The following is a 26,462-nucleotide window of genomic DNA, read 5'->3' as shown; positions in this document are numbered from 1 at the left end:
GGTCTGAAGGTCCCGAACTTTTCTTAGACATCCCACCAGGGTGGGGGGCGCGTGCTGTAGGGTGGCAGTGACTAGCCGTTAGGCACTTAACCCTTTGACTGCCGGAACCCAACCAAACGGAGTCCGGGAGAAGGGAAGGATCTGACTTTCTGGGTGTGTCTGGCCTCCCTGGAGTTGAGGACGAGGAAGATGGAGGGATGGATGAGAGAAAGCAGTAGCCGGATGGGAGAGGGCGAGGGAGTGATCTCGAGGAAGGCTGGGGTGGGAAGTGTGTGCGTGTAGGGGGGTGGTGTTGGGGGGAGCTAGACCTGGAGGGAGGGGCGGGGTTTAGGGAGGGTTAGGCGTGGCCACTCCTAGGGACCGAAGAACTCCTTCCCCCACCATCCTCGAGTAGCCTGGTGCAAATAAGTCCTGGCCTGTGACTCAGTTTCCTCCATTGGTGAAGTGGGGAGACTAAGGAACAGTGGTTAAGGCCTCATTGTTTTTGCTCGGGGGCCCGGAGGGGAAGGAGCGAGGGCTCCCCCATGACTCCCTGCTTGGGCTCCCCAGCTCCGGATTCCCCACCCCGATGGTGTCCCTCCTGCCGCTGCTGCTCCTGCTGCTGCCGCCGGCCCTGGTCCAACTGTGGAAGCGGTGGGAGGACGACTGCCAATGGCGAGTGGTACTCAACAGCTATGAAACCTTGGGAGAGGGCAATGAAAGGTTTTTCCTGCAGGAACCAGTTAATTCTGTAGCCCAGTTCTTCCATCAACTGTTGGATTCACCCATCGACCACAGAGAGGTAGAGGCCTGCTCCAACTGGCCCTCTGGTCTTTCCCCTTCCTCCCGGTTTCCTCTGTCCCTTCCATACTACCCTCCCAGCCACCCAGCTGTCCCTCTCTGCCTTTCCCTCTTTCCACCTGGCCTCTTGTCCACTCTTCCTTCTATTCTGTGTGGATCCTGTCTGGCAATCCTCTTTGCTACTTGAGCAAGCAAGTCATCTTCACCTCTTTTGGCCTCAGTTTCCTTAATTGTGAAATGAGGGGGGGGGTTGGATAAGATAGCCTCTGGGGTTCATTCTACCTCTCAATCTCATCTGTAATTCCATCTCTCCTTCCATTCTGCCCTTTCACCCCTCTCCCCTCCTTTCATTGGGGACAGCTCCTTTGATGTATTCAGGACCCCCTCCCAAAGCTTTGGCTATCCCTTTTCCTGGAGTTTGTGGAAGGGGGTGGGAAAGGAAGATGGAATGGCGGAAAGCAAGGGATTATGGGGTGGTCAGGTGTTGGGGTGATCTCTCTGAGTTGAATGTACTCTTATTTTCAGAGATACCAGGGCTTCCCTTACTTCATGAAGATTAACTTCTCTTGCAACAAACCGGTGAGGGGGAGGGGTGGAGGAGGAGGGAGGAATGGAACCAGATGGATAGATAGACACAAGGTGGATGGAGGGGGAAATCCTGGGTCCTTGATGGGTGGGGACTCATCTTAAGATGAGTCACTTACACCAACTCTGGGGACCCATCCAACAGAGCTTCTCTCCCTGTCCCCCCAGCATCTTCCCCTCAACTTAGCCAAGGAGCTTCCGGACATTGCTATCTCTTGGCCCCAATCCAGTCAGTTTCCATGTTCTAATCCTCAGTGCTCTCCTAAAATGGAGAATCTTTAGAAGATGCCCTGGAGCCCCGAGGAAGGGAAATGTTGTCTCCCCTGGTAGATGGGCAACTCCATTCCTGGCTGGCTATGCCAGAGGACTCCTATTGATAAGGAATGCTTGAGGATTGGGGAGGGGAGGAAATACAGGAAGAAAACCTAGATCCTGGAGAATTTCAAAGATGGTGCTTGACTCTTCATTGAGTCAGGAAAGAAGCCATTTTTTTTTTTGCCCTTGGGTTCTTGCCTGGCAGAGTTTTGTATTCTGCCTCAAGCCCCTACCTCTTTCAACCAGATAGGCAGGGTCAGAAGCTTTCTCTAGGTCCAGGCCTAGGCACATGGTGGGGGGGAACAGGGAGGGTCTGGTCATCCCCATAGAGTAATCAGTGTTACTTCTTTTTGACCCTCTCACAGGCTGCAGAAGCCTTTGTCCGTGGGGGCCACCTTAAGGGTCTGGTCCCCATTGCGGTGGTCACCTTCTATGCCCCTGTGAATTTCCGGAGGTGGAAGTCTGAAAGGTTGCAAATCCAGATGGTGGGAGCACCATTAGGCACCCACCGTAAGGGTCCTCCCCCAACAATGGATTGGGTGGGCTGAGGAAGGACAAAGTTTTGGGGAAGATTGTTGCTCAAGGACTCTTGTCACCAAGTTAGACAAGAGGAGGAATAAATAAATCTGTTTTTAGCTAGTTTGGTTCCTGGGTCCCTGGACAATCACCTGAGGTACCCAAAGACCCCTGCTGCCTAGTCAAACATTTAATTGCTTGAATTTTTTAATTTCTTTTTTTTTAAAGGAAGATTTCAGCTAGGTGGTGCAGTAGATAAAGCACCAGCCCTGGAGTCAGGAGTACCTGGGTTCAAATCAGGTCTCAGACACTTAATAATTACCTAGCCGTGTGGCCTGGGGCAAGCCACTTAACCACATTTGCCTTGCAAAAAAAAAAACCTATAAAAATAAAGATTTTATTTATTTTGAGTTTTACAATTTTTCCCCCATTCTTGCTTCCCTCCCCCCACCCCCCACAGAAGGCACTCTGCTAGTGTTTACATTCATTCCATGTTATACATTGATCTCAGTTGAATGTGATGACAGAGAAATCAATCCTGAAGGAAGAAAAATAAAGTATGAGATAGTAAAATTATATAATAATATAATGCTTTTTTTCCCCTAATTTGACGGAAATTGTCTTTGGTCTTTGTTCAAAGTCCATACTTCTTTCTCTGGATACAGATGGTATTCTCCATTGCAGATAGCTCAAAATTATTCCTGCTTGTTGCACTGAAGGGATGAGCAAATCCATCAGGGTTGATCATCACCCCCATGTTGTTATGTGTACAATGTTGTTCTAGTTCTGCTCATCTTGCTCAGCATCAGTTCATGCAAATCCTTCCAGGTTTCTCTTAATTCCCATCCCTCCTGGTTTCTAATAGAACAATGGTGATCTATGACATACATATACCACAGTTTGTTAAGCCATTTCCTCAATTGAAGGATATTTACTTAATTTCCAATTTTTTGCTACCACAAACAGGGCTGCTATGAATATTTTTGTATAAGTGATATTTTTACCTTTTTTTTTTATCATCTCTTCAGAGTATAGACCCAGTAGTGGTATTGCTGGATCAAAGGGTATGCCCATTTTTGTTGCCCTTTGGGCATAATCCCAAATTACTCTCCAGAAAGGTTGGATGAGTTCACAGATCCACCAACAATGTATTAGTGTCCCAGATTTCTTGCATCCCTTCCAACATTGATCATTGTTTTTTCTGGTCATATTGGCCAGTCTGAGAGGTGTGAGGTGGTATCTTAGAGATGCTTTAATTTGCATTTCTCCAAGTAATGATTTAGAGCAATTTTTCATATGACTATGGATTGCTTTGATTTCCTTAGCTGTAAATTTCCTTTGCATATCCTTTGACCATTTATCAATTGGGGAATGGCTTGCTTTTTTGAAAATTTGACTCAGTTCTCTGTATATTTTAGAAATGAGTCCTTTGTCAGGAATTCTAGTTGCAAAATTTTTTTCACAATTTACTACATTCCTTTTGATCTTGGTTACAGTGGTTAGTTTAATTGTTTGTTTAAAAGATTTTGGAATTCCACACTAACTGGTCACTATGGTTTCTTTGCCCATAGTGATTTTTGTGCCAATTTTTTTACATCTTTTTTTTGGCAAGGTAATGGGGTTAAATGACTTACCCAAGGTCACATAGCTAGGTAATTATTAAGTGTCTAGGGTCAGATTTGAACTCAGGTCCACCCGACTCCAGGACCAGTGCTCTATCCACTTTGTGCCACCTAACTGCCCCTTGTGCCAACTTTTAATAAGGGTTCAGTTGGATGTGAGTAGGATAGGGTGGTCCAACTTCAGAAAGTTTGGCCTTTTAGGCTCCTGGGGAATCCTATCCTCTGTAGGAAAGGGGGAAGAAGAACAGCCTACCCTGAAGTCCTGCACCTTGCACCAAGATCTCATCCCTTGGGAGAGTTCTGATTAGGGGGGGAAGGTGAGGCAGTGTAGGCTGGGTGAGGATAGCCTTGGCCTGCACTCAGCTCATTTCATTCTGTACCTATCAGTTGCCTGTAGTACTGAGGAGGCCTGTATCATAAATTGGTACACCCCGATGCCCATGAAGAATGGTAGTGTGATGATGGAAGTTGAAATTTCCAGCAACCAACAAGGGGATCTCATTGGTGATGCCAGGTATGTGGAATCTCAGAGATCCAAAATGACCCTAGAGATCACTTAGACCACTGTACTACCTCCACCTCATTTTTATAGAGGAAGAAGCTGAGGTCCAGGAGGTTAAGTAAAAGATGAGTAGAATATAAGATCTTTGAGGGCTTAACACAATAGTAGATGAGCAATAAATGTTTGTTGAATTGAGTTAGATTAAAAGATTATGATTACTTGACCTGGGAGAACTCGGAGACCATGGAGTCCCACACCCTCATTTTATAGATGAGAAAACTTAAGGCACATGGAGGAGCTCAGTCTGAGAGGCGTCTCAATAGAAATGATGATTGAACCCACGGCAACTAAGGAGAGATGACCAAGTGAGGTAGCATAGAAGGACAGAGCCAAGATCACAGAGGTTCTAGGTGTAAAGGGTAGGATTTGAATCCAGGTCCCTTGACTTTAAACTTAGTTGTTTTGGTCACTACATCAAGTTGCAGCCTCTTTAGAGTCAGGGACCTGAGGTTTGAGAGGGTCAGTGTAGAGGCATCAAGTTAGGGTTTGGAATGAGAAGTCTACACTGAGTCTGGGAAGAGCCTAAAAGACTATTTTCCCTTCCTCTGCAGGTTCATGATTAATATCAATGGATTCCTGAAAAAACAGAAGGATAAACTGATCTTTACCCTGGGAAATGAGGTGAGAGAAAGTAAGGGAAGGATATGGGAGAAAGACTGAGGGGCAGGGTGTGTGTGTGTGTGTGGGGGGGGAAGTGATCTTATTAACTGAACCTCCTGAGTAGGATAGGGGAAGCCAGTGTGGCTTCCCTTCTTCTCCCATTGTGTCCCTTGGCCTTTCTCCTTAGGTCAGGGCCATAACCCACAAAGACTTCATCAACACACCATCTAGGCCTGTCTGGGCTACAATGAACCAGGCTCCTGTGTTAATCCTCGGGGGTATTCCAAATGAGAAGATGATTCTCATCTCTGATTCTAGCTTCAGGGACATCTCCTTGGTGGAGGTGAGGGAGGCTAAGTGACATTCTCTAGACTTGGGAAGGGATGGAGGGAAGAAGGTGCTGATTCCCAAAAGTGGGGATCCAGTGGGCACATGGTCTCATCTCCCTGCCAAAGAGGCATCCTGGCATGGGAAGGGGTAGGGGAGAACCTCCATTCTTCCCCATAGTTGCCAAGTTCCTTGGCCCAATCTCTTTATTTTCACTCCTTTGAAACCTTAAGGGTTTTTATATAGGAGGGGACTGTGGTGGCCTACAGGACCTCTAAGTCTCCTTCCTGCTCTTAATCCTATGATCTTCCAATCCTGATGGACTCAGCTGACCATCGATAGCTGCTGGCTAGGTACTCTTCAGTGTCCTCAAGAAAAGTTTACAGCCTCCATCTTTGACACCATCTCCACCGAAAGCACGCTCTTCATCCGACAGAACCAACTTGTCTACTATTTCACTGGCAACTACTTCCCTAGAGCTGGAAATACACGTAGCACCAGTGAGAGACTGGGAATGGGAAGAGTCCTGAGTATAGGGATAGGGCCCTCCTAGTTCTAGCCTCTTCCCCCTCTCCACATAGGGGCAGACTAGCTTCTCTGAGCCTAGGGTCCGACTCCTCTAAAAAGCAGAATAATCTTCCAAGAGCCCATAGAATACAGGGCCCTGAACCAGATGCTGGGATGATGGAGGGAAGAATGATTCAGGAAATTCAAGGGTCAGCTGGATGAGTTATACAAGGAGGGCAGGGAACCTTTGGGATGTCTGATGACTACCCTTATGTGAAGAGAGTGGGCAGGTCTATGGGCACCTTATAGAGCAGATGGATTCTCCAGTAAGCATACTTACTCTCACCATAAGGAGGAACCTAAAGTCTTGCCTCCCTCCATATAAGCCCTTCTCTTCTAGTTGATAGATCAGATTGATCATGGAACCCTTTTCCCCTTGTCCAGAATTTAGACAAGGCCATGTTCCTTTATCTTAGATTCCAGTCTTGACCCAAGCAGAGAAAACTATAAAAATACAAAAGAATCAGGTCTGTGTGTGTGTGTGTGTGTGTGTGTGTGTGTGTGTGTGTGTGTGTGTGTGTTGGGGTGGTGTTTGCTGGTCAATAGCAATTTTGATCTTGGGGACCTGATGGAGGCTTCCTGAAGGAAGTGTCGATCATTCTCAGATGGTCCTGAGTTCTGGGACTCAGTTACTCAGATAAGAAGGTGACAACAGTTTTGGAGGAGGGAGAGGGGAGACTCCCAGCCCTAAGAAAGGCTTTCCCTCTCCCCAGAAAATTGGGTTCGAGTCTTGCATAGTCGGTGTATCAAGAAACTTTGTCCAGTGGAACACCCCAACAATGGCTCTGAGTACATCTTGGCCTTGGCTGGGGGCGATGAGGAGGGCTTCTTTCACCTTGGGACCATCACAGGTAGCTTCCCTCAGCTTCCTTTCTCTGAAAAGGGACTCTCAGGCCTTAAAATTGTGGGGGGAGATGTGTGAGCCCAGATGATGTCAGGATCTCATTTTCCTAGACCTTATGGTTCCCTTTAAATATTTTCAAATAAGTATTAAGAAGAATGGGAAATTAAGAAAACCTCCAAGTACCAAGCTGCCTCAATGCATTCAGTGCATTTTTTTATCCAAAAGGCAAAACCAAAATAGTTGGATGAAAAATTTAGTTCAAAGTAAAATTATGATAAATGCCTATAATGATTTTTATTTAAAATGCATTTTCACATAAAGGAAGAATTACAGCAAATCATAAAAATTGTAATTTTTGCTTCCTTCGACATACCCAGTCCCTTATAATGTCTAACCTGATTCTATTGTGCAGTGTATCATTTATTATCTTTGTGACCTTAAACAAGTCTTTCTCTTTCCCTGGGACTCGGTTTCTTCACACAGCTGAAATCTGTCTTAAGCTTCATTTTGAGTTTGAAATGACCATGAGAAAATGCAAATTGGTTCCTGCATTCTATTGGGGGAGCATCATGCATGTGGATAAGTAAATATAAGATAAATTGAGGGGAAAGTCTTAATGAGGTGGTGCAGGAGATAAACTGATTGAGAAAGCTTTTTGTAAGAGGTGACATCTCAGTGGGGACATTCTATGCAAGACACAAGTTGGGAGATAGAATATTAGTACTTTATTTTCATTTTGGATGGATTGGTGATTGATTGAAGGGGAATAATTAGAAATATCTCAAAGGGCTTTAAATGCCAGGCTGAGGAGTGTGTATATTATTTTGTAGGCAATTGGAATGAAAATTCAGTGACTTTTGTGGAGAAGTGTGACTTGGTGGGACCTTGCTTTAAGAATATTAATTAATTAATATTAATATTAATATTCCAATGCCTTGTGGAAGCAGAAACCAGTTAAGAGTCTATTTCAATAGTCCAAGGAAAGGTGATGAGAGCCTGAACACCACGGTATATGGAACAAGGAAATGAAGAAAAGGGGATGGATTTGATAACCTTGGAGATAAGATTAGGTGACTGCTGGGCATAAGTAGGAAGAGGGGGAAAGGGAAGAAACAAGGATAATTTTAGATTGTAAATCAAGATGACTAGAAGGATGATATGAGCAGAAACAAGGAAATTTCAAGGAAGAGTGGGTTTCTGGGGAAAAAGAACACGTTTCATTTTGAATTTGTAAATGCATATTGGGTATCAAGATAGAGATGATTATCAAAATAGGGATTTAAGAGAGAGGCTAGGGCTGGACATGGTATACAGATCTGGAAGTCATCTTCATAGACATGATGACTGTATCTGTGACAACTAATGAGAGATCACCAGTGAGATAGTATAGAGGGGCAGAGCAGGGATGGTAGAGATAAATGAGCTTTTTTTGTTGTTGTTGTTGAACTCTTCCAATATTCCTCTCTAAACAGTTTTTAAAAGTGAATCAAATAAAATTTTAAGTGGGATAACCAACAAAAAATCACAGTGAATCATTTTTCCAGCCCCAGGTAACTTAAGAAGACAGAGAGGTCTGCAGATTTCTAGGGTGGGGGCTAACTGGGAGTGCATCATGGTGGAAGCAACACCAATTATTGAATCCTGGAAATACAGAAGCAGAATCATTCAACAGAGGTATTGGGAATGCTTAGCACTCAGAAGACAGTAGGGGCATTGTGTCTGGTCAGAAAAAAAGTGCAAGGGACCTCTGGACTATCATTGAGGCCAAAACCAGACACTGTTTGGCAACTCCATTGCCTATTACTGGGTTCCAAGTTGTAGTTCCAGGCTAGACAGGAGTGCCTACAGAAGCTAAGTCCTATCTGGGTAAGGACCAGAGTACAAACTAGGAGAGACATGATCAGAACTCCCCCCAGATCACCTTGGAAGCACCAAAAACTTATAGCCCCATGAAAACAGAACATAAAAGCCTGAAAATCAGGAAAGTTATCCTCTCTTATCTCCACAGGAGAAAAAAATAAAAAAAATCCACCTGATTATAAAATTTGTCAGAGAAGTTCAAGACAAAAATTTATTAAATAATAGCTTCAACACAACCTCAAAAGAAGTAGATTGGGCACAATTCCAAAAAGAATTCCTAGAAGAATTTTTTTAAAAAGGGCTTAAATCATATAAGAGAGGAAAATGGGAATATAAAAGCAATGGAAGAGAATTGTGAAAAGAGAAGCCTCCAAATAGTCAAGAAAATAAGACCAGAGCTGAATAGAAAATGATATTCAAATACAAGACTCAAAAGATAAACATAAAAAAGATAAATGGGTGAGAAATTAATAAGGAACTTTATAAAGTTAAAATGTTCATTTCCAAATGAAAAGCTGATCATGTAACCCCTCAAATCTTGATTAAATCAGAAGTAGTCTATTTAGACAGAGGGCTTGGGTTTGGGTCTGTTTTTCTTGGGATATTCTCAAAAGAAAAATGGAGTGAGAAAGAGGAATGCACTGTGGGAAGGAAAATTCTCTGACATAAAAGAGGTCCTCAAGGAAGAGTCTTTGCAATGGAGGGGAAAATGAGGGTAGGGGAATCAGGCAAATGCTTGAATCCAATTCTCATCTGAACTGGTTCATAGCAGGAGGAATATGTATGTGTGTATGTATGTATGACTCCACATACAGTTGGGTATAGAAATTCATCTTACCCAACAAGGAAGCAGGAGGGGAAGGGACTGTGAGAAAAGGGGTTGATTGGTTCTTGGTTGGTCGGTTGATTCTTTGTCCTTTGTTATCCAGGAAGACCAAAACAACATCCCTATGTTTGAGACAAATTACAGTGTGCCCAACTGTGACTGATGAGACCAATATAATCTCGGGATGCTCTGTGAGAAAGGACGTAGTTATGATAAGAGGGAAAGTATTTAATAGAGATAGATCAGAATCAAAACAGACTTTTTAGAAGGGAACCCAGTAAAAAAATAGGATAGACAGAGAATAGATTGGAGGAAAATACATAGTGATCATAACTGGAAATATGAATGGGATGAACTTACCCATAAAATGGAGGATATCAGAAAGCATCAAAAACATCCTAACTATTTGATGTTTACAAAAGACACACTTGAAACAACCACACAAAGTTCAAATTAGGGACTGGAGCAGAATCTATTATGCTTGAGCAGAAGTAAAAATGAACTCAGATAAAGCAAAAGCACATAGATCTAAAATAAATGACAATTTTTCTAAAAAGTGCCATTCTAAAAGTTGTCATTGATAAAAACTAACCGTTATATTAAAATTGAACATTAATATATAGCATATATGGAATAACTTCCAAGTTACATTTTTTTATCCAAATTCTTAAAAGTTAAATGGATTTTTAAGAGGAAACTGAGGGGCTCCTATTTCTCACAAATTAAAAAAAAAGTTATAATTATATCACACCTTGATAGAAATTGATCATATATTGGAGCATAAATTCCCCAGAGACAGAATCAGGAAGGCAGAAATAATCAATGCACCATTTTTGGACCATAATGTATGTAAGGAACCAAGATTTGTAGCAGGGAGTAGGGACAGACTATCTTACTATGTCCATTGGAAAGACGCAAAATGGGATCAAAGGACAAAGTTGCTTTTATAATGCAAATGTAGGGTGGTAGATCCTCTGAAAGACTATTGAGATAAGGATAGTCAATGGGGAATATATAGATTTATTAGGGTTTACTGGGTTAATTAGTGACATTTGCTCAAAGAGCTGATGTTTGGAAACATGAAGGCTGAATAGTGGATCCCTATACCACCCTTATAGTAGGTCAGGTATTAGACGATGTTTTTCCATCACGGAGGTCATGCCATGACAAGCACATGAAGTGGATTTGAGCAGGGTGGGGGGCTGTGCCAAATCACCAGTTTCATTTTCTCCTCCAGTGCCATCTGGATCCAATGACCAGATATGAAGTAGGATAACTGGAGATGGCCCTGGATGTGAGGCATTTAGGGTTAAAGTGACTTTCCCAAGGTTCATAAAGCTAGTAAGTGCTGAGTGTCTGAGGCTGGATTTGAACTCCTGTTGTCCTGACTCTAAGACCAGTGCTCTATTCACTGTGTCACCTAGCTGCCCTTCAGGTATTAGATGGAAAAAGAACAAAGACACTGCAGTGCAAGAGATGGCCCAGCATCATGTACAAGTGTTTGTTCCCATGAGATGGTTTCTTTTTCTGTTTACATTCATTCAAAGTAGTTAACTTTAACTGAGACATGACATCAATTTCCTCAGGTCCTGACTACCACTGTATAATGCAATAAAAATTACATTCCAAAAATGACATTAGAAAAATAGAATAAAAATTGGAAAGTAAAGAATAAGTCAAAGAAGAAACCATAGAAATAATTTTATTAAAGATGATAATGAGGGGCAGCTAGGTGGCACAGTGGATAGAGCACTGGCCCTGGAGTCAGGATGATCTAAGTTTAAATCCAGCCTCAGACACTTAATAATTACCTAGCTGTGTGGTCTTGGGCAAGTCACTTAACCCCATTGGCCTTGCAAAAACTAAAAAAAAAAAAAAGATAATGAGACCACATAGTAAAATTTTTGTAGGATGGAGCCAAAGCAGTATTCAAAAGAAATTTTATATATCTGAATGTTAATGGAAAGAGTAGATGAATGCATTTGGCATGAAGCTAAAAAAAATTAAAAATTCCTAATTAAACAACAAAAAGATATTCCTGAAAATCAGATTAATAAAAATTAAAAGTTTAAAAAAATTGAACTAATAAAACTAGGAGGTAGTTTTTTTAAAATAAAGATCAATGATTCTTAAAAAATATCAAATCATTTTAAAGAATGAAGAAAAGGGTAAACGCAAAATGAAATTAAAATTAGCTATTTTGTATGTAAATAAAATTAATTATTTAAATGAAATGGACAAATATTTAATGAAAATATAAAACAAAAAGAAATAGAATGCTTAAGTAACTTTATATTAGAAAAACAAAATAAACTAGCCATAATGAGCTCCATAAGGTAAAAAAAAACAGGACAAGATGGAAGTACAAGTGAATTCTAGCAAACATTTAAAGAATAAATTCTAAGATTCTATAACCTATTTGAACAAATAGGCAACAAAGAGTCCTACCAAATTACTTCTGTCACATGTGTGTTTCTGATTTCTAAACCAGGGTGAACAAAAACAAGCTTATTGATGCAAAAATATTAATAAGCTAGTAAGGAAAAACAGCAACATATCACAAAGATCGGACATTATAGCATGGATGGATTTATATCAGGAATGCAAGACTGATTCAATATTAGAAAAACTGTAAACATAATTTGACCAGACCAGTAGCCAATGATTACATCAACGATTACATCAACAGATACAGGAAATATCTTTGACAGAGCAAAGAAGGAAAAAAAGAAGAGGATCTTGGACAGACATTGTTGAATACACCCAGAGTTAATGGGTATCATGTAGGCTGAAGATCCATCAAAAAAGAATGAGAAGCATTGGTCAAACTGAGGGAGAATCAAGGGACAGTAGTGTCACAATAGTCTATTCAGGAAGAAAGGGTGGCCAATCATGTCAAAGACTTCAGAACGGTCAAAGCTGAGGACCGAGGAAAGACTCTTGGTTTTGGAATTCCACAGGCTATGGAGGTAGTAGCTTCAGATAAGCTGTAAGGTGAGAAGACAGGTGGTTGTTAATGAAAAATCAGTAGAAAAAGATGAAACAGATGGCTTTTTCTAAGATTGCTATGAAAAGTGAAGGATTTCAAGTGATGGCTGAGGTGATTTTTAGAACAAAAGGTACTTTAGGCATGTTTGAGGAAATATGGAAGGAGAGACTAGGGCAAGTAATGCTCACTGACATAGGAGATGTGATAAACAGCCCAAATTGAGGGACTGATGGAACAAAAATTAAGGCTATATCTCAAGATTGGAGTAAAGGAGGAGGTAAAGGAATAGTATAGAGAAGGGAAGGGAAGGGTACTCAACAATTGGGTTTCCTGCATTTTCTCAATAAAGGGTTTTTGTGTGTCTTGGACCCTCTTTTGGCATCTGGTAAAGCTCATGGACCTCTTTGAGAAGAGTCATGTTTTGAAATGCAAAAAATAAAATGCATAGAATTACATAGGAAACCAATTACACTGAAATATATTTTTCCAAAATATTAAAAAAAGTTCATGCATCTCAGATTCAGAAACTCAAAATATCTCAAACTTCTATCATATTGATTACAGAGCGTAATTGATTTTATCCTTGTTATATCGTTGAGTTGAGCTGAGAAATTTTGCCTTCCCTTTGTTAGTTCAAAGATATAATTAAGAGAGAAGGACATTAGGTCTATCCTTGCCTTTACTTGTGAAATTAGGGGAGATTTTGTCTTTTCCAGCAAGTTGGTTATTTTGATCCCCTAAACAGATGACAAGATGCAGATGGGTCCCATAAAATGCTAATTTATATTCCTGAATTGTCAGAGAGGGGCATGATTAGCCTCATCTAGATGCTAGTGCACTTTTCTTAGTATAGCCACATTCCATGACTACCAAGATTCATTCATTCTGGTATGTCAGTAATGAACTGATTCTCTCTTGCTCATTGGGGTTGCTGGCTGGGGTTGCCGACTTTACTGAGGTGACCAGTCTTACCCATTTGGTTAGTAGTTCTATGTGTCACTGTTAATAAATTGATTTTGCTCAGTGTCATGTTCTTCAGTCTGCCTTTATTAAATTTACTAAAGACAACCCCTGACTTAAAGGCAAGTAGTAGTTCTGGAGGGGGCTTTTGAAGAGATGGGGTAGAGGAGTTGGATAGAGAACCAATCAAGGAAGAATAAAAGTATTTCCATGCAGCACTGAGGCCCATATGAGATTTCTACAGTGGTGAGACTTGTACTAGTAGTGTTTAATAGTGTGTAGGTGTGGTGAAAGTGGATGAGAAGTAATAGGAGTTAAGTCCTTTCAGTTGTGTCAGACTCTTAGGGACCCTATTTGGAGTTTTCTTGGCAGAGATACTGGAGTGGTTTGCCATTTTTCTTTTTTAGTTCCTTTTATAGTTGAGGAAACTGAGACAAAGTCATTTACTCAAGAATACACAACTAGTATCTGTGATCAGATCTGAACTCGGGAAGATAATAGCTGGAGAAAGGAGTTAATTGCCCTGACCAAGAAAATGAGCCAAATGTGAAGGGAGATTCTGAGCTTCAAGATTCAGAAAGAAGGTGGGAGGCATTTAGTTATAGGATGGGAAATAGAGCCTTTGACTGGGGCTTCCTCCTTTCCTCAAGAGTCCTGCAACAAGGGAGAATGTCAGTTTATTCAGGGAAGAAGTTGAGCCAGCAGGGAAAGGGAATTGACTATAGAAGCCCATGGCGCAAACAAGACCTTGACAATCAGGAGTCTAGTGTCTATACTTTGAATAATTTTGGGACATGAGCGAGTTTTGCAATTGTTTGCAACTATATTCTAAGTTATCTCCATTTAATAAGAGGGCAAGCAGTGGATAGAGCCTCAGTCCTAGAATCAGAAAGACCTGAATTTGAATCTATCCTCTGACACTTACTAGCTATGTGACCCTGGGCAAGTCACATAATCCTGTCTGCCTCAGTTTCTTCATCTCTAAAATGAGCTGGAAAAGGAAATGACAAACCATTGATATCTTTGTCAAGGAAACCCCATTTGGGGTCACAGAGTCAGATACCAGGGAAATGACTGAACAACAAAGATATATGTGGGCATGTGATTTTTCCCTCAGCAGACTCTAATCTCCTTGAGGGCAGTGATTGTTCCATCCTTTGTCTTCATATTACTAGTTCCTAGAAAAGAGTCTTACTGATATTCAGTATTTAATAAATGCTTATACATTGATTGGTTGATGATTGCTATCCTCTCATGAAAGGATAACATACATGATGCCTCACTCAACCAATCTGCAATCATCCATTAAGTCCTTACTATGTGCCAATCATTGCTAGAGGTGGATAGGCCCTGCCCTTGAGGATCACTGAGTTCTAAAACAAGGAGACTTCCTCCTCTAATCCCCAAGTTTGTTATTGTTTACTCAGATAGTAATGATACTGCTCAATTAGTAATGATGCATAGAGCTTTAACAAGAATGGACAATTGGGGTATTTATCCAAGACACACAAAGAAGAAGGGTACTCTCAAACATTTTTAGTCATGTTGTAAAAGTAATCATAATCCCCCCCCCCCCACATACACACACACAAAGAAAGCTCAAGAAAAATAAAAGTGGGGGAAAAAGTGTGCTTCAGTCTGTATTTAGATACCCTCAGCTCTCTCTTTGGGGAAAGACATGATAAAGAATGCTAAATCCAACAGAGAAATTGTTTCAATATCCCCTCCCCCCAGTTGCTATTGATATCTGTATTTCCCTCCATCCTATTCCCTCTACTCCCATTTATTCTATTCTGTCTCTTATATCTGACTACCCTTTCCCAAGATCTTCCTTCCCTTCTTTCACCTACAACCTTCTTTCCTTTCCTCTGTCCCCTTTCTCCCATCCCTTTACTCTCCTATTTCTGTACCCAATTGAATGTGTATATTATTTCCTTGCTGAGCAGCTTCTGATGAGAGTGAAGACTCACTCCTCCTCACCTTCCCCATCTTCCACTCCATTACAAAAGCTTTTTTTTTAGGTTTTTGCAAGGCAAATGGGGTTAAGTGGCTTGCCCAAGGCCATACAATTAGGTAATTATTAAGTATCTGAGACCGGATTTGAACCTAGATACTCCTGACTCCAGGGCCGGTGCTTTATCTACCACACCACCTAGCCACCCCTACAAAAGCTTTTTTCTTGCCTCTTTTATATGAACAACTTACCCTAACCTACCTCTCCTTTCTCTTTCTCCCAATACCTTCCTTTCTTGCCCATTAACTCCATCTTTTAAAAATATTATACCTTTAGGGAGGCGAGGTGGTGCAGTGGATAAAGTACCGGCCCTGGAGTCAGGAGTACCTGAGTTCAAATCCGACCTCAGACACTTAATAATTACCTAGTTGTGTGGCCTTGGGCAAGCCACTTAACCCCATTTCCTTACAAAAACTAAAAAAAAAATATACCTTCAAATTCAATTCCCTCCTGTGCCTTGTGGCATCCTTCTGAGAAGTTCCCCTGGCCCTCTATCATTTTTGGTATACTATGTTTGTGGATCCCCTCTCTCAGAGACTAGAGGCTACTGATGATCCTGGACCATTTTTAAGGCCAAGGAGTAAGTGGGAAGCTACTTTGAGTGCTAGGGCTGATCCTTATCCTCATGCCTCTTTCATCCCTCCTTTCTCAGATGGCTCAGTGACTTTTAAGAGGATGCCCTATATGAAATCATTGTGTGACATCCAGCAAGGTATGGATATATGGTTGTGCAGGCAGTGTTGGGATCTGGGGAAGAAATATGGAGTAGTGGAAAGTGGTCAGTTCTGGCTCTGTCACTGCCTACTTTTGTGGCCTTGAGAAGAGTACTTACCACCTCCTTGGGCTTCAGCCTCACCCCCCCCCCCCATTTAAAAGGGAAGACGTTGGATTCAGTGACTCCTAAGGACCTTTCCCATTTCTGAACCTTAGGGTGTCTAGGGGTCTGGGAAGGTCTTGAACTCTCTGGAGAGCTGTGACCCTGGGAGGGGAGGTCAGCAGTGGGGACTTGGGTCTCACTTGGGTCTGCAGGGCAGGCCCTGCATCCCTGGGGGAACTGTTAGTGCACAAAGGGGCTCTGGGTCTTTCCTGGGAGGTGACAATGGCCTCCAGGGGACAATATCAGGCTGGCAACCCTGGCCACCTCCCTGCAGCCCCAAAGTGTTGGCTCCACTGGGTGTTGTACATTACGGAGGAACAATCTTTCTTACTTCTCATGGAGTTTGCTCAAGGCAACAAGACACGTTTCCAGATTTTAAAGTACTCACCAGATCCTAAAGGCACCCATTTGGATTCAGTTCAGTTGCTCTTTCAAATCCCCCCTTTCATCCCCTACAGTAAGTAGAGCCACCTGGGTAGGGTATAACAAAAGGCTAGAAATTGGGGAAATTGGGATAGGGAGAGAGGGTTGGGTTGGGCTGGAGGTCAGAGATTGGAATGTGAAAGGCTTGGCAATGAAGAGATGGGGTTGAGGTGCTGGGGGAGTCGAGGGAGGTGTGGAATGAGCCAAATGACTACAATACTGAATCCTGGGCAGGTGAGGAGTCGGAGTTTGTGATGTTGTTGGGCATGGAGAAGTATACGGACCAACCCTTGGTGCCCAAGGGTCTCTTCTACAATCCTTTCTCCCATCTGCTGCTCATCTGGGGCAATGCTATTCTGCAGAGGTGAGGGCAATGGGGAATCTGGGGGTAAGGAGAAACACATCCAGGCCAGGAGCCTTGTCCATAGCTGGGAATCCCTCTATCTGCCTGCCCTTTGAGAGTCAGCTACATTCCTCATCTCACCCACAATATCCTAAGTCACCTGAGTGACTAGACATTGGAATGGTAGGAATGGATGGGAGTGGTGGGCCTGCAGTAAGGAAGACTTGTGTGCCAATCCAGACTAAATAGCTGTGTGATCCTAGACAAGTCCCTCAGCCTGTTTCCTCATCCATAAGATGGAAACAATAATATACTTGCCTCCCAGGATGATTGTGAGGATATAAAATGAGGTGATATTGTAAGGTCTTTCAAACCTAAAACTAGGTCTAGATTCTTAGCCCCAATGTACTGAGACTATGGACTAAAAAGCAATGGGAGCCCTGAAAGTTCTGACCTCTGACTTATTTGATTCCAGTCCTCTATTTCCCCATCCATCCAGTAGGGACATTGGACTGTGTGATTCCTTGAATTGTTAGCCGGGGGAGCTAGGGATGCAATGGGCAGTGAAGGGGCAAGCTTGAGGGCAAGCAGAGAGATGTTGAGCTCTTTGGATTCCTCTCCTCTCTTCAGATGCCCTTGACCAAGCTTGGGTTTCCCCTCCTCCCTACACAGCTATAACAATAAGAATTACATTTACATGGCCAAATTCAGCAAGGAGTCCTCCATAAAGTATGTGGCCAGCAACTACAAAGGCGAAGTGGTCTGTGTCACTGAGAACGAGGAGGTGGGGAACAGGAAGTCGACCTGATCACTCCATGGTTTCTGCCTCTCTATTCTTTGCCCCCTTCTGAACTCAAGGCCCCTCCCTGGGGCTTCCCCATCCTTGCTTGGCCCTGAATGCCCCTATTCCTCTCACCCTGGGCACCCTCCTTCCCAGTCCCCCAGGGGATTCAACCTGGGCCCTCAAGTTCCTGTCCTTCCTCATGTTCTCCCTCCTTGTCCTTTCTGGGCTCTTGGCCCCAGATCTGGTTCATCATTGAAGGCAGCTTCAAAGTATCCCGACTGTACCCATCAGCGGGCTGGCAGATTCTTTACACCCTTTCCCAGATGCAACACTCAGACCTCTATACAGCCAATGAGACCTCAGTCAGCATCTTCTACGACTCTCTGGGTCTACACCAGGTGAGTTTTAAAGAGCGCAGACTTTCCAAGTTGGCCTAGCCACCAAGCAAGGAGTTCATCCACACAAGGCTGAAATGATTCTCCTTTTCCTCCTTTTGAACCCCTTACCTCACAGCTAGTCTACCTGGTTAATGATGATGGCAAAGGGAGGCTGCTGAAAAGGGTGCTACCAGTGAATAAAATCTTGGTCTATCAACTGCTTAGTCGGACTACCTACGACATCAGTATTAACCCGTGAGTGAGGATGAACCCAACTACCTCTTGGGATGATAGAATAATTGGTGTGGGGGTGATAAAGGAAAGGTTATCAAAACTCAGAACCCTGAAGGGGGAGCTAGGTGGCACAGTGGATAGAGCACTGGCCTTGGAGTCAGGAATACCTGAGTCCAAATCCGACCTCAGACACTTAATAATTACTTGGTTGTGTGACCTTGTCACTTAACCCCATTGCCTTGCAAAAACAAAAACAAAAAACTTGGAACCCTGGAAGTTCTGTCCCATACAAAGCCACTTTAAGAAGCCCTTGAACATCTAGCCATATTCTCCATAAATGCCTCTGTGATTCAACCAGGTGAAAACAATTCTTCCCATCCCCATTTCTTCTCAAACTGCCCCAGAGCTTCCATCACAATGATCTCACTGTCTTGTTTCTTAATTATTTTTCCACTAGACTTTTCATCCCTCTTGTTCTTATGTTATAAGCTCTTTGGGAATGGGGGGGGGCGTCTATGTTCCACCACCATTTTCATTTTACCAGGTATTTGGTCAATTTGTCTATATTATCTACTCTAGGTGGATAACCTCCTAAAGTTATTAGTGGATATCATCCACTAATGCATGGATAGATGAATAGATGGATGGAATGATAGTTGGTTGGTTCTTGTGCTTTGTTATCAAAGACCAAAAGGACATCACTGTTAGGGACAAGTTACAATGTTGTCCCACTGTGACTGATCAGACCAATATGAACTTGGAATGCCCTACTACAATAGTCCATGAGATCTCCACGAGTAGGTCCTCGCATCTCACATTTCCTTTGACGTGCTTCCATTCTGCCTTGCTCATAAGGGCACAGGACCATTTCTGATGGGGGCACACCATTCTGGGTGGTCCTGTGCCAGAATCTCACATGCTGCACAAGGAGGGAAAGATGAATAGTTGAATAAATAAATGCATGAGTGAATATATATGAAGGAACATATTTACGGGTGGTTGATAAGTGTTTGATTGGATGAATACATAGACAGAAAGATAAATCAGTGAATAGACAATATACAGTTTTATGCCAAGAATGGATAGAAAAATGGGTGAACCATGGATAGATGATAGAAGATGTAGATGGAAGTAGCTGGGGCTTTGCTTAGGTGAATTTCTTTCCCTCCCTATCATTTCTAGGCCTCCAGCAATCCTCTCCTACGATAATCCCTGCCCTTTCCAACACATGCAACTGAGGGACCTGCCACAACCACAACGATACACACGGCTGGAGCGCTATCATGCAGAGCCACCCCTTGTGAACTCTCCCTCTGGCTTACACAGTAAAGTCTCTTTGTCCATCTACCAGGGTCTTGTCTACCATCTGCTCTCATTGCACTCTAAGTATAATAAGGTATGTGTGGGTGAATCCGGGAGGGAAAGTACAAAGTAGGCAGAAGGGCAGTTGGAAAACTCAGGCAGTTTCCTTCCCCAGTACCTGCCTGTACCTTCTCTTGCCTTTCTAGCCCTATGCTGATCCTGTCCATGACCCAACATGGCGTTGGTGGAAGGATAAGAAGCAACATAAGGTGAAAAGGATGGGCAGGGATAGTCCCTTAGCCTCATTTTTACTGCCCTGTCCATTTTCCTGTTGGGGAGTGTGAGGAAAGTTATGGGAATGTATAGAAAGTTATTGTGGGATCTGGGCTAGAGGGTTCTCATCATTATGCTGCAGGAGAACTGGTTGTTTAATTTTGAGCGTTTCTTCCTTGGAAATCATCAAACACTACAACTAGAGATCCAATTGTTGAACCATGTACCAGAATGCCATTGATCCTGGGTTTCTGGGACCTGGAACAGGTGATACCATAGCTAAGAGGCACAACTAACTCATTGGATGACAAAGCATAAAAAGCATAGATATTAATGGATTGATGCTGCTGTGATGTTGGAAGGTCTTTAGGGGAGGACTCTAAAACTAAAAAGATCTGGGGCTCTGGGGCAGTGCAAACGTAGGGTGGAACCTAATATGATGCAACAGTCAAGTCGAAGATCTGGAGGCCACTTATACTCTGCCCCATCAGACTGCATTTGGGCAGTTGTGTTTGGTTTTAGATGCCACATTTCCTAAAGACCATTGACAAATTTAAGATTGACTAGATTAGGGTCTGAAGGATGATGTGGGCATTGGAGGTCATTCTGTGGGAGAACCTGTTGAAGGAACCGGCCATGTTTATAGTCTGGACAAGAAAAGACTCAGATGAAGAGAGAACAGTTGTATGTCATGTTGAAAGGTCTGCTGGGTAAAAGAGGGATTCACCTTTTTCTTCTTTACCCCCCAGAGAGCAAAACTTAAGAATAGTTTGGAGGAAAAGAAAGAAGAGATTGGAAAGAAGAGGAGAGGCAGATTTAGGGGAAACTCTCTAACAATTGGGACTTTTCAGAAGAGCTGAGACAAACTGGATGGCATGGGGGTGGGACAGGAGAAAGAGAGGGATTCTTCTTTAGGTCTGCGAGTTCCTTGAGTTTCTTGAGATTCTGGGATCCTTGGAGCTCTAGGGGGCTGTTGGGATTTTTGGCAGGTGCTCCGAGCCTGACCAATCCTTCCCTGGTCTTGGCAGGCTTTCTATTTCTATAAAGCCAGTAACTTTCAGACCAAGTTTGGCGTGTACATTAATATGGACAGCTATGGCAAGATTTACCATCAGAAGGTTGTGAATTTCCTGCCAGAATGCATCTACCTGGACAAGGGGGCCATCTACAACTTCTCCATTTACCTCTTCTCTCAGAAAACTTCCTGGAAAAGTGGGCAGGCCCATGGAGACCCCAAAGGGTTAATGAAATCTAATTGGTTTGGGAGGGCTGGGAGGAGAGTCTCAGAGCTACTGGCCCACCGTGGTCTCTCTCCTCCCTTCTTGCAGATACCTTTCTGACCAATAAGCAGAATGTGCATCTTGCTGTGATAATGGCCCACCCCTTGTGTGTATCAGCAACAGTGAATAAGCATTATCTCATTAACCGCAATACCATCCTCTTCCAGGTTAGAATTGACCGTGTGAATATGTGTGTGTGTGTGTCTGTGTGTGTGTGTGTGTCTGTGTCTGTGTGAGTGTGTTTTCTAGCTGCAGACCAATTCATTTGGATTCTTGGACAGGGAGGAATTAATGTCCCAGGCACCAGAAGAGGAAACTGACTGAGGCCAAAGAAAACGTCTAGGTTCCAGATCAGGGGAGGACTCAGTTCCAAACCTCAAGGCTCTTTTAGCCAATCCAGTGCCTCAACTTATCATTTAAAACCATAAGCATTTATTAGGTGCCCTTTATATACCAGACAGTGTACTAGACTTGCGATACAAAGTCAACAGCATGGGATAGGCTCGCAATCATGCTCGCACAATGGTTGCGACTAGGTATCTAATCAGGATGGGCCTTTGAACCCCTGGATAGTCAGATGTTCCCTTCTTCTCTCTTGGAGAGGCCTGAGGGGGGGAATAGGGAGGAATTCTCTAGAATCCCAGGCTCTTTTTCTCTTCAACTTTATCAGGTGGTTATCAAGGACAAACGCCAATGCTTCAATCAAAGTATCAGTGGGCACAATCTGAAGAGAACATCCATACTCATCAAGGTGAAAGGCAGTAAGGGATGAAGGGAAGGTATCATCCCTCTTGTCTACTGTTGGGAACATGGTTCACAAATGACAGGGTTAGCAGAGGGAAGTCCCTAGATAACAACGAGGAGCAAAAGACCACTTGGGCCCAGAGTGGCAATAAATGAAATGAGTCTTCTCTACAGGTGATTGGTTCAGCTGGGAAGTGCTTTCTTAGAACCCCAAATGGTCATCTGATGCAGGTAACTGAAGAGGGATCATGGGGGTCTGGTAGACTCTTAGGGGAGGAGGATAATCTCCAGGTTTAGCTCTAGTCTTCCCAAGGCTAGGGAGGGTGAAGAGTTCCTTCTGCTCACTCAGAATTAATCCCTGTCCAATACTCCTCATCCCCCATGCTCCATGTGGAAATGACAAAAAGGATGCAGTGGTCCTTGTCCTTGGGTGGTTTCAGGTCCTTTTTTTCATTTCATTTCATTTTCATGTCTTCTGCTCTTCAGATACTAGAGAATTGAAGGAAGGGATCTTAGAGGTTCTGTTACCTATCCATTTTTCTTGTTCTCCTACAGTTGTGCATATTAGTGGGTCAAGGCCCAGTTAGAGTCTCCTCAAGCCAGGAGGGTTTGCTTCATGTCAAGAGAGTACTCTGTGGGTTCCCTGAGAGAAAGGGCATGGCATGTTGCTGCTTCCTCATGGTTTGGTCTAGAAAGGACAGTAGGGGATTGGGAGCAATGGATGAATTTGGTGTTCCTTTCTTCCCTCCTCAACTCTTCCTTCTCCCCCCCCCCCCTTCCTTCCTCACTTCCTTGAGCAGGGCAATGAATTGATCCCCATGTTCATCGGCTGTCCACCAGGCAAGCGGTTGGCCTTTGACATCACCTTCACGATCCAGTACTGCAAGGAGACCAATAAGAGATACTTTGACTGCCTGTACCCAGACCCTGAAATGCCTTGCTTCTTATTCCATGATCGTGAGAGAAAGGCCCCTACCCAGTCACCCAGCTCATGACCTTCCCCCAACCCAGTATCTCCCCTCTGCCCTACCAAGACTTCTTCCTCTCCCCCAGTTCAGCCTTGCCTCTTTCTCCCACAGCTTTCTTTCCTTTCTTCCTGGTCCAAGACATGGTGACTGGTGAGTCAGGAAGCTTCAATGGCAGGTGAGTCCCCTGCCTTCCCTGTCCTGATTACTTTTTGAGGAAGTCTGGGAAAAAAGAAAAACAGGGATTTCCTAGGGACTTCAGGAGCCTTGGACAGATGCCAATGGTGAGGTATAACCCTCCCCCAGAATGTGCTGACAAGCTAAGCCTTTTTTTTAAGACCCCCACCCGCAAAGCCATTTTCTTTCCTGTAGACTTCCCTTCCTGGGAAGTTTGTGACTCTGTGTGTGTGTGTGTGTGTGTGTGTGTGTGTGTGTTGTGAGGTTGGGGTGAGGACCCCACTGCCCCTCCCTTTTCCAGAATAGGGAAGACTTGGGAAGTGGAACTGCCTATCTAGCTGGACCCTTGGCCAAGTCCCTATGTCTCTGGTGCAGCTATGTCCTGAAGGTGATTGGTGGAGGAACTTCTGTGGACAACATCGTGGATTACTCAGAGGCTGAAATCTTCCGCTACAACAGTCCTAATGACACGTAACTACTGACCCCAAGTACATGAGGCTCCATGAGTCCCTCCCCTAAATCAATCTTCTCCAGTTATTCTCTCCCTTTCTTTTACTTATAAGTTTTGTGAACCCAGACAGACATATGCATGAACTAAACAACTTTTGCTATTGTTCTGTTTTTTCAGTAGTGTCTGATTTTTCCTGACCCAATTTGGGATTTTCTTGGTAAAAGTAATGAACTGGTTTGCCATTTCCTTCTCTAGTTCATTTTATAGTTGAGAAAGCTGAGGCAAATAGGGTTCAGTGATTTGCCACAGGTCACACAGCAACTAAGTTTCTGAGACCGGATTTGAACCCATGTCTTCCTGATTCCAGACCTGGCACTCTATCCACTGTGTCATCTAGCTGCCCCAAGATAATTTTTCCCCCACATATATTGACATGGATGTCTTTCTGAGTTGGAGGGGACTAGAATAGCCATCTAGTCTGACCCATAGACTTGACCCACAAGCCTCTCTAGGACCTCCTCAATAAGTAGTCCTCTAGCCTTTGCTTGAAAACCTCTGAAAGGTGGTGCTCACCACCTCCAGAAGCAGGCTACTTCCATCTGGAACCCCATTCCTGATTAAAAGGGTTTCTAACTTGATCAGGCACTTCTGTTGTGATATACCAGATCACAAAAGCACCAATTCTGAGCTAAAAGGGCCCTGAAGGGTCCCACCCCCTCATTTTACAGAAGAGGACTCTGAGGACTAGAAAAGTTAAGTAATTTCTCCAAATTCTCATGTATCTAATAGGCATCAGAGTTGGAATCCAGACTCAGGTTCTCTCTCTAAATCCAGCCCTTGTCCCATAGTCGTCTTCTCTAGGGTCAAACATAATCTATCTAATCCCTTCTCTCCACATGATAGCCTACAAGCATACAGTCATAGATTTAAAGATGAAGGTCCCAGGCCACATTCTGGGTTCAATATAGCAAGTGTGTCTACTATGAGCTGAGAAATGGCCTTGGGCAACCCTGTGTTCAACATGTGGCCATGCTACCCAGGCAACCCATGGAGGATCTGAGTTCACCAGATGGCTGACCTCGAAGGCCCCAGCCAGAACCAGTACATGACTCTTTTTCTCTCTAGTACTAACAGTCGCATCTGGACTATCAAGGACAACTTGATGGATGATAAGGCCTTTTACATCCTGCGGTATAACAGTCCTGGCATTGAGTACGGAAAGCCCCGATGCCAGACCCCTTCTCTATGCCTTGTCCATTATCTGTGACCTGTTCCCAGCCCTTGAAGAAGGGGATGGTGGGGGGGGGCTGGAGCTGCTTCTTACTACCTTTAAGGATGGGGGTACAGGTGGGAGGTTGACTTAGATTTCCCCAGTACTCCATACTTCCACAATTCCCCAGGTGGCTGTGTCTGAAGAACTCTCCTTGTTATGACATCATTCCCAAGTCTGTCTATTCTCCTGACTTCTTTTTTAAAATCATGGTGAGCACCAGGTAAGATCTTTTGGGAAAGTAAAGGTGAAGTGGTATAGAAGAGAATGGGGAACTCATAATTTTCCTTTGGGTTCAGTCCCACCTAAGAACAAGCCCTACTGTACCTCTATCCTGGCCAGGGGTGTGGACACAAGTACCTACTGTGATTATCAGCTCACTTTCATCCTCCACGTCCATGGCCTCCCACTCAGCAGTCGCAGAGCCCTCATGTTTTTGTGGGTGAGCCTCTCCTCCATTCCCCTCCCCTCCACCAACTGCAGCTCCTTTCCTAATCTTCCCCAATCTGGGGTGGGTGGGACTCTGGGCCCACAGTCTGAGGACCTGGCTTTAAAGCATAGTTCTTCCAGCATCCTATTTTACCTTGGAGACATTATTTGACCTCTTCTAGTCTGTTTCCTCACCTGTAAAGTGAAGTAATTGGATTAGATATCTTATATAGTCCATTTCAGCTCTAAGTCTATGACCCATGGATAAGACTTTTCATAACAACTCCTTTATTCCCACCCCCCCCCTTGGCCCTAAATGGCTGATTCCTCCATTGCCTCCCTCCTCTACATCATCATCATCATCATCATCATCACCTCTTTCCTAAAGCCTTTAGGAATTCTGCCTTATTCTCAGCCTTTCATCCCATCTCATTTGGTGTGCTCAGGAATTCTTTCCTTCATCATCTGCTCTGCCTTACTGGTCTCAGGCTTCACCGCTATTCTCTTGCTCCAACCAGGTAACCCTAACTCTGAACTTGGCCTTTATTTTCCTATATATCTCCTGGAATTTCCTGTGGCCGTGCTTCAGGCAATGGTGGTTCCTCTTCAAGTGGAAAGTCAGTAACATCATCATGGCAGGTGAGGATTAGTACAACAGGGAGCATGGGCAGGATGCTCTAAGCTGCACTGGGAGGCTAACCTAGTCAGCCTGGCTCTTTTCTACGCAGAGTCTTTCTCAACCTACACATCCTCCAGCGGTTCTATCCTCTCCACGACCAATGTAAGGACTAGTGAAGTAAGGACTAGTGAAATAACGACCTCTGAAAGAGAAAGTGGTTCTTACCGAAAGCCAAGACGGAAGAAGAAATCTTGAGGCTGTGATACCTCCACCTAACCCAACTAAGCCTTATCCTTGATCTCTCCCATCCTCCTCCCGACCCTTCTGATCTATCCTCCTCCCTTCTAGTCTCTCAACACTACTACCAGGTTACCTCATTTCTCACTAGCTCAACATCTCCAGAGAATCTCAAAGCTTTCCCTTTCCCTCCCAAGGTTCCCTCTCATCCTCCATTCACTTCCAGCATCCCCCTTCCCTTTCAGACTCCCTCAACCTCTGGATTAGTCAATAAAATCCACATCTGTGGTATGGATGTAATTCCTTCATT

At 43.6% G+C, this 26,462-nt stretch overlaps 1 protein-coding gene across 6 annotated transcripts; it reads left to right on the top strand.

The window, feature by feature from the left end:
* Positions 1 to 46: 46 nt before the first annotated feature.
* Positions 47 to 26,462, top strand: LOC141509463 (cation channel sperm-associated auxiliary subunit gamma-like). 6 transcript variants are annotated; one of them, XM_074219039.1, is made up of 29 exons: positions 47 to 153; positions 550 to 781; positions 1,306 to 1,359; positions 2,046 to 2,190; positions 4,206 to 4,332; positions 4,932 to 5,001; positions 5,168 to 5,323; positions 5,636 to 5,807; positions 6,588 to 6,725; positions 16,020 to 16,079; positions 16,519 to 16,701; positions 16,902 to 17,031; positions 17,683 to 17,794; positions 18,034 to 18,192; positions 18,308 to 18,426; positions 19,588 to 19,801; positions 19,914 to 19,976; positions 21,009 to 21,192; positions 21,309 to 21,427; positions 21,931 to 22,011; positions 22,179 to 22,235; positions 22,805 to 22,961; positions 23,084 to 23,147; positions 23,522 to 23,617; positions 24,723 to 24,809; positions 24,998 to 25,090; positions 25,210 to 25,309; positions 25,815 to 25,935; positions 26,025 to 26,462. In XM_074219039.1, exons 2-29 carry the CDS (start codon positions 569 to 571, stop codon positions 26,168 to 26,170), a joined length of 3,420 nt encoding a protein of 1,139 aa, XP_074075140.1. In that variant the 5' UTR covers positions 47 to 153; positions 550 to 568; the 3' UTR covers positions 26,171 to 26,462. The 6 variants fall into 6 exon arrangements, 5 of the variants coding, with proteins under 5 accessions (XP_074075140.1, XP_074075142.1, XP_074075144.1 ...); XM_074219041.1 differs by having other exon boundaries at positions 25,886 to 25,935; positions 26,025 to 26,109; XM_074219040.1 differs by lacking the exon at positions 47 to 153 and adding an exon at positions 177 to 261.

The sequence above is a fragment of the Macrotis lagotis genome, chromosome 1 (genome assembly GCF_037893015.1).
Source record: "Macrotis lagotis isolate mMagLag1 chromosome 1, bilby.v1.9.chrom.fasta, whole genome shotgun sequence".
NCBI classification, from domain to species: Eukaryota; Metazoa; Chordata; class Mammalia; order Peramelemorphia; family Peramelidae; genus Macrotis; species Macrotis lagotis.
The sequence above is the reverse complement of the archived record's forward strand: the minus strand, read 5'-3'. Positions and strand labels throughout refer to the sequence as shown.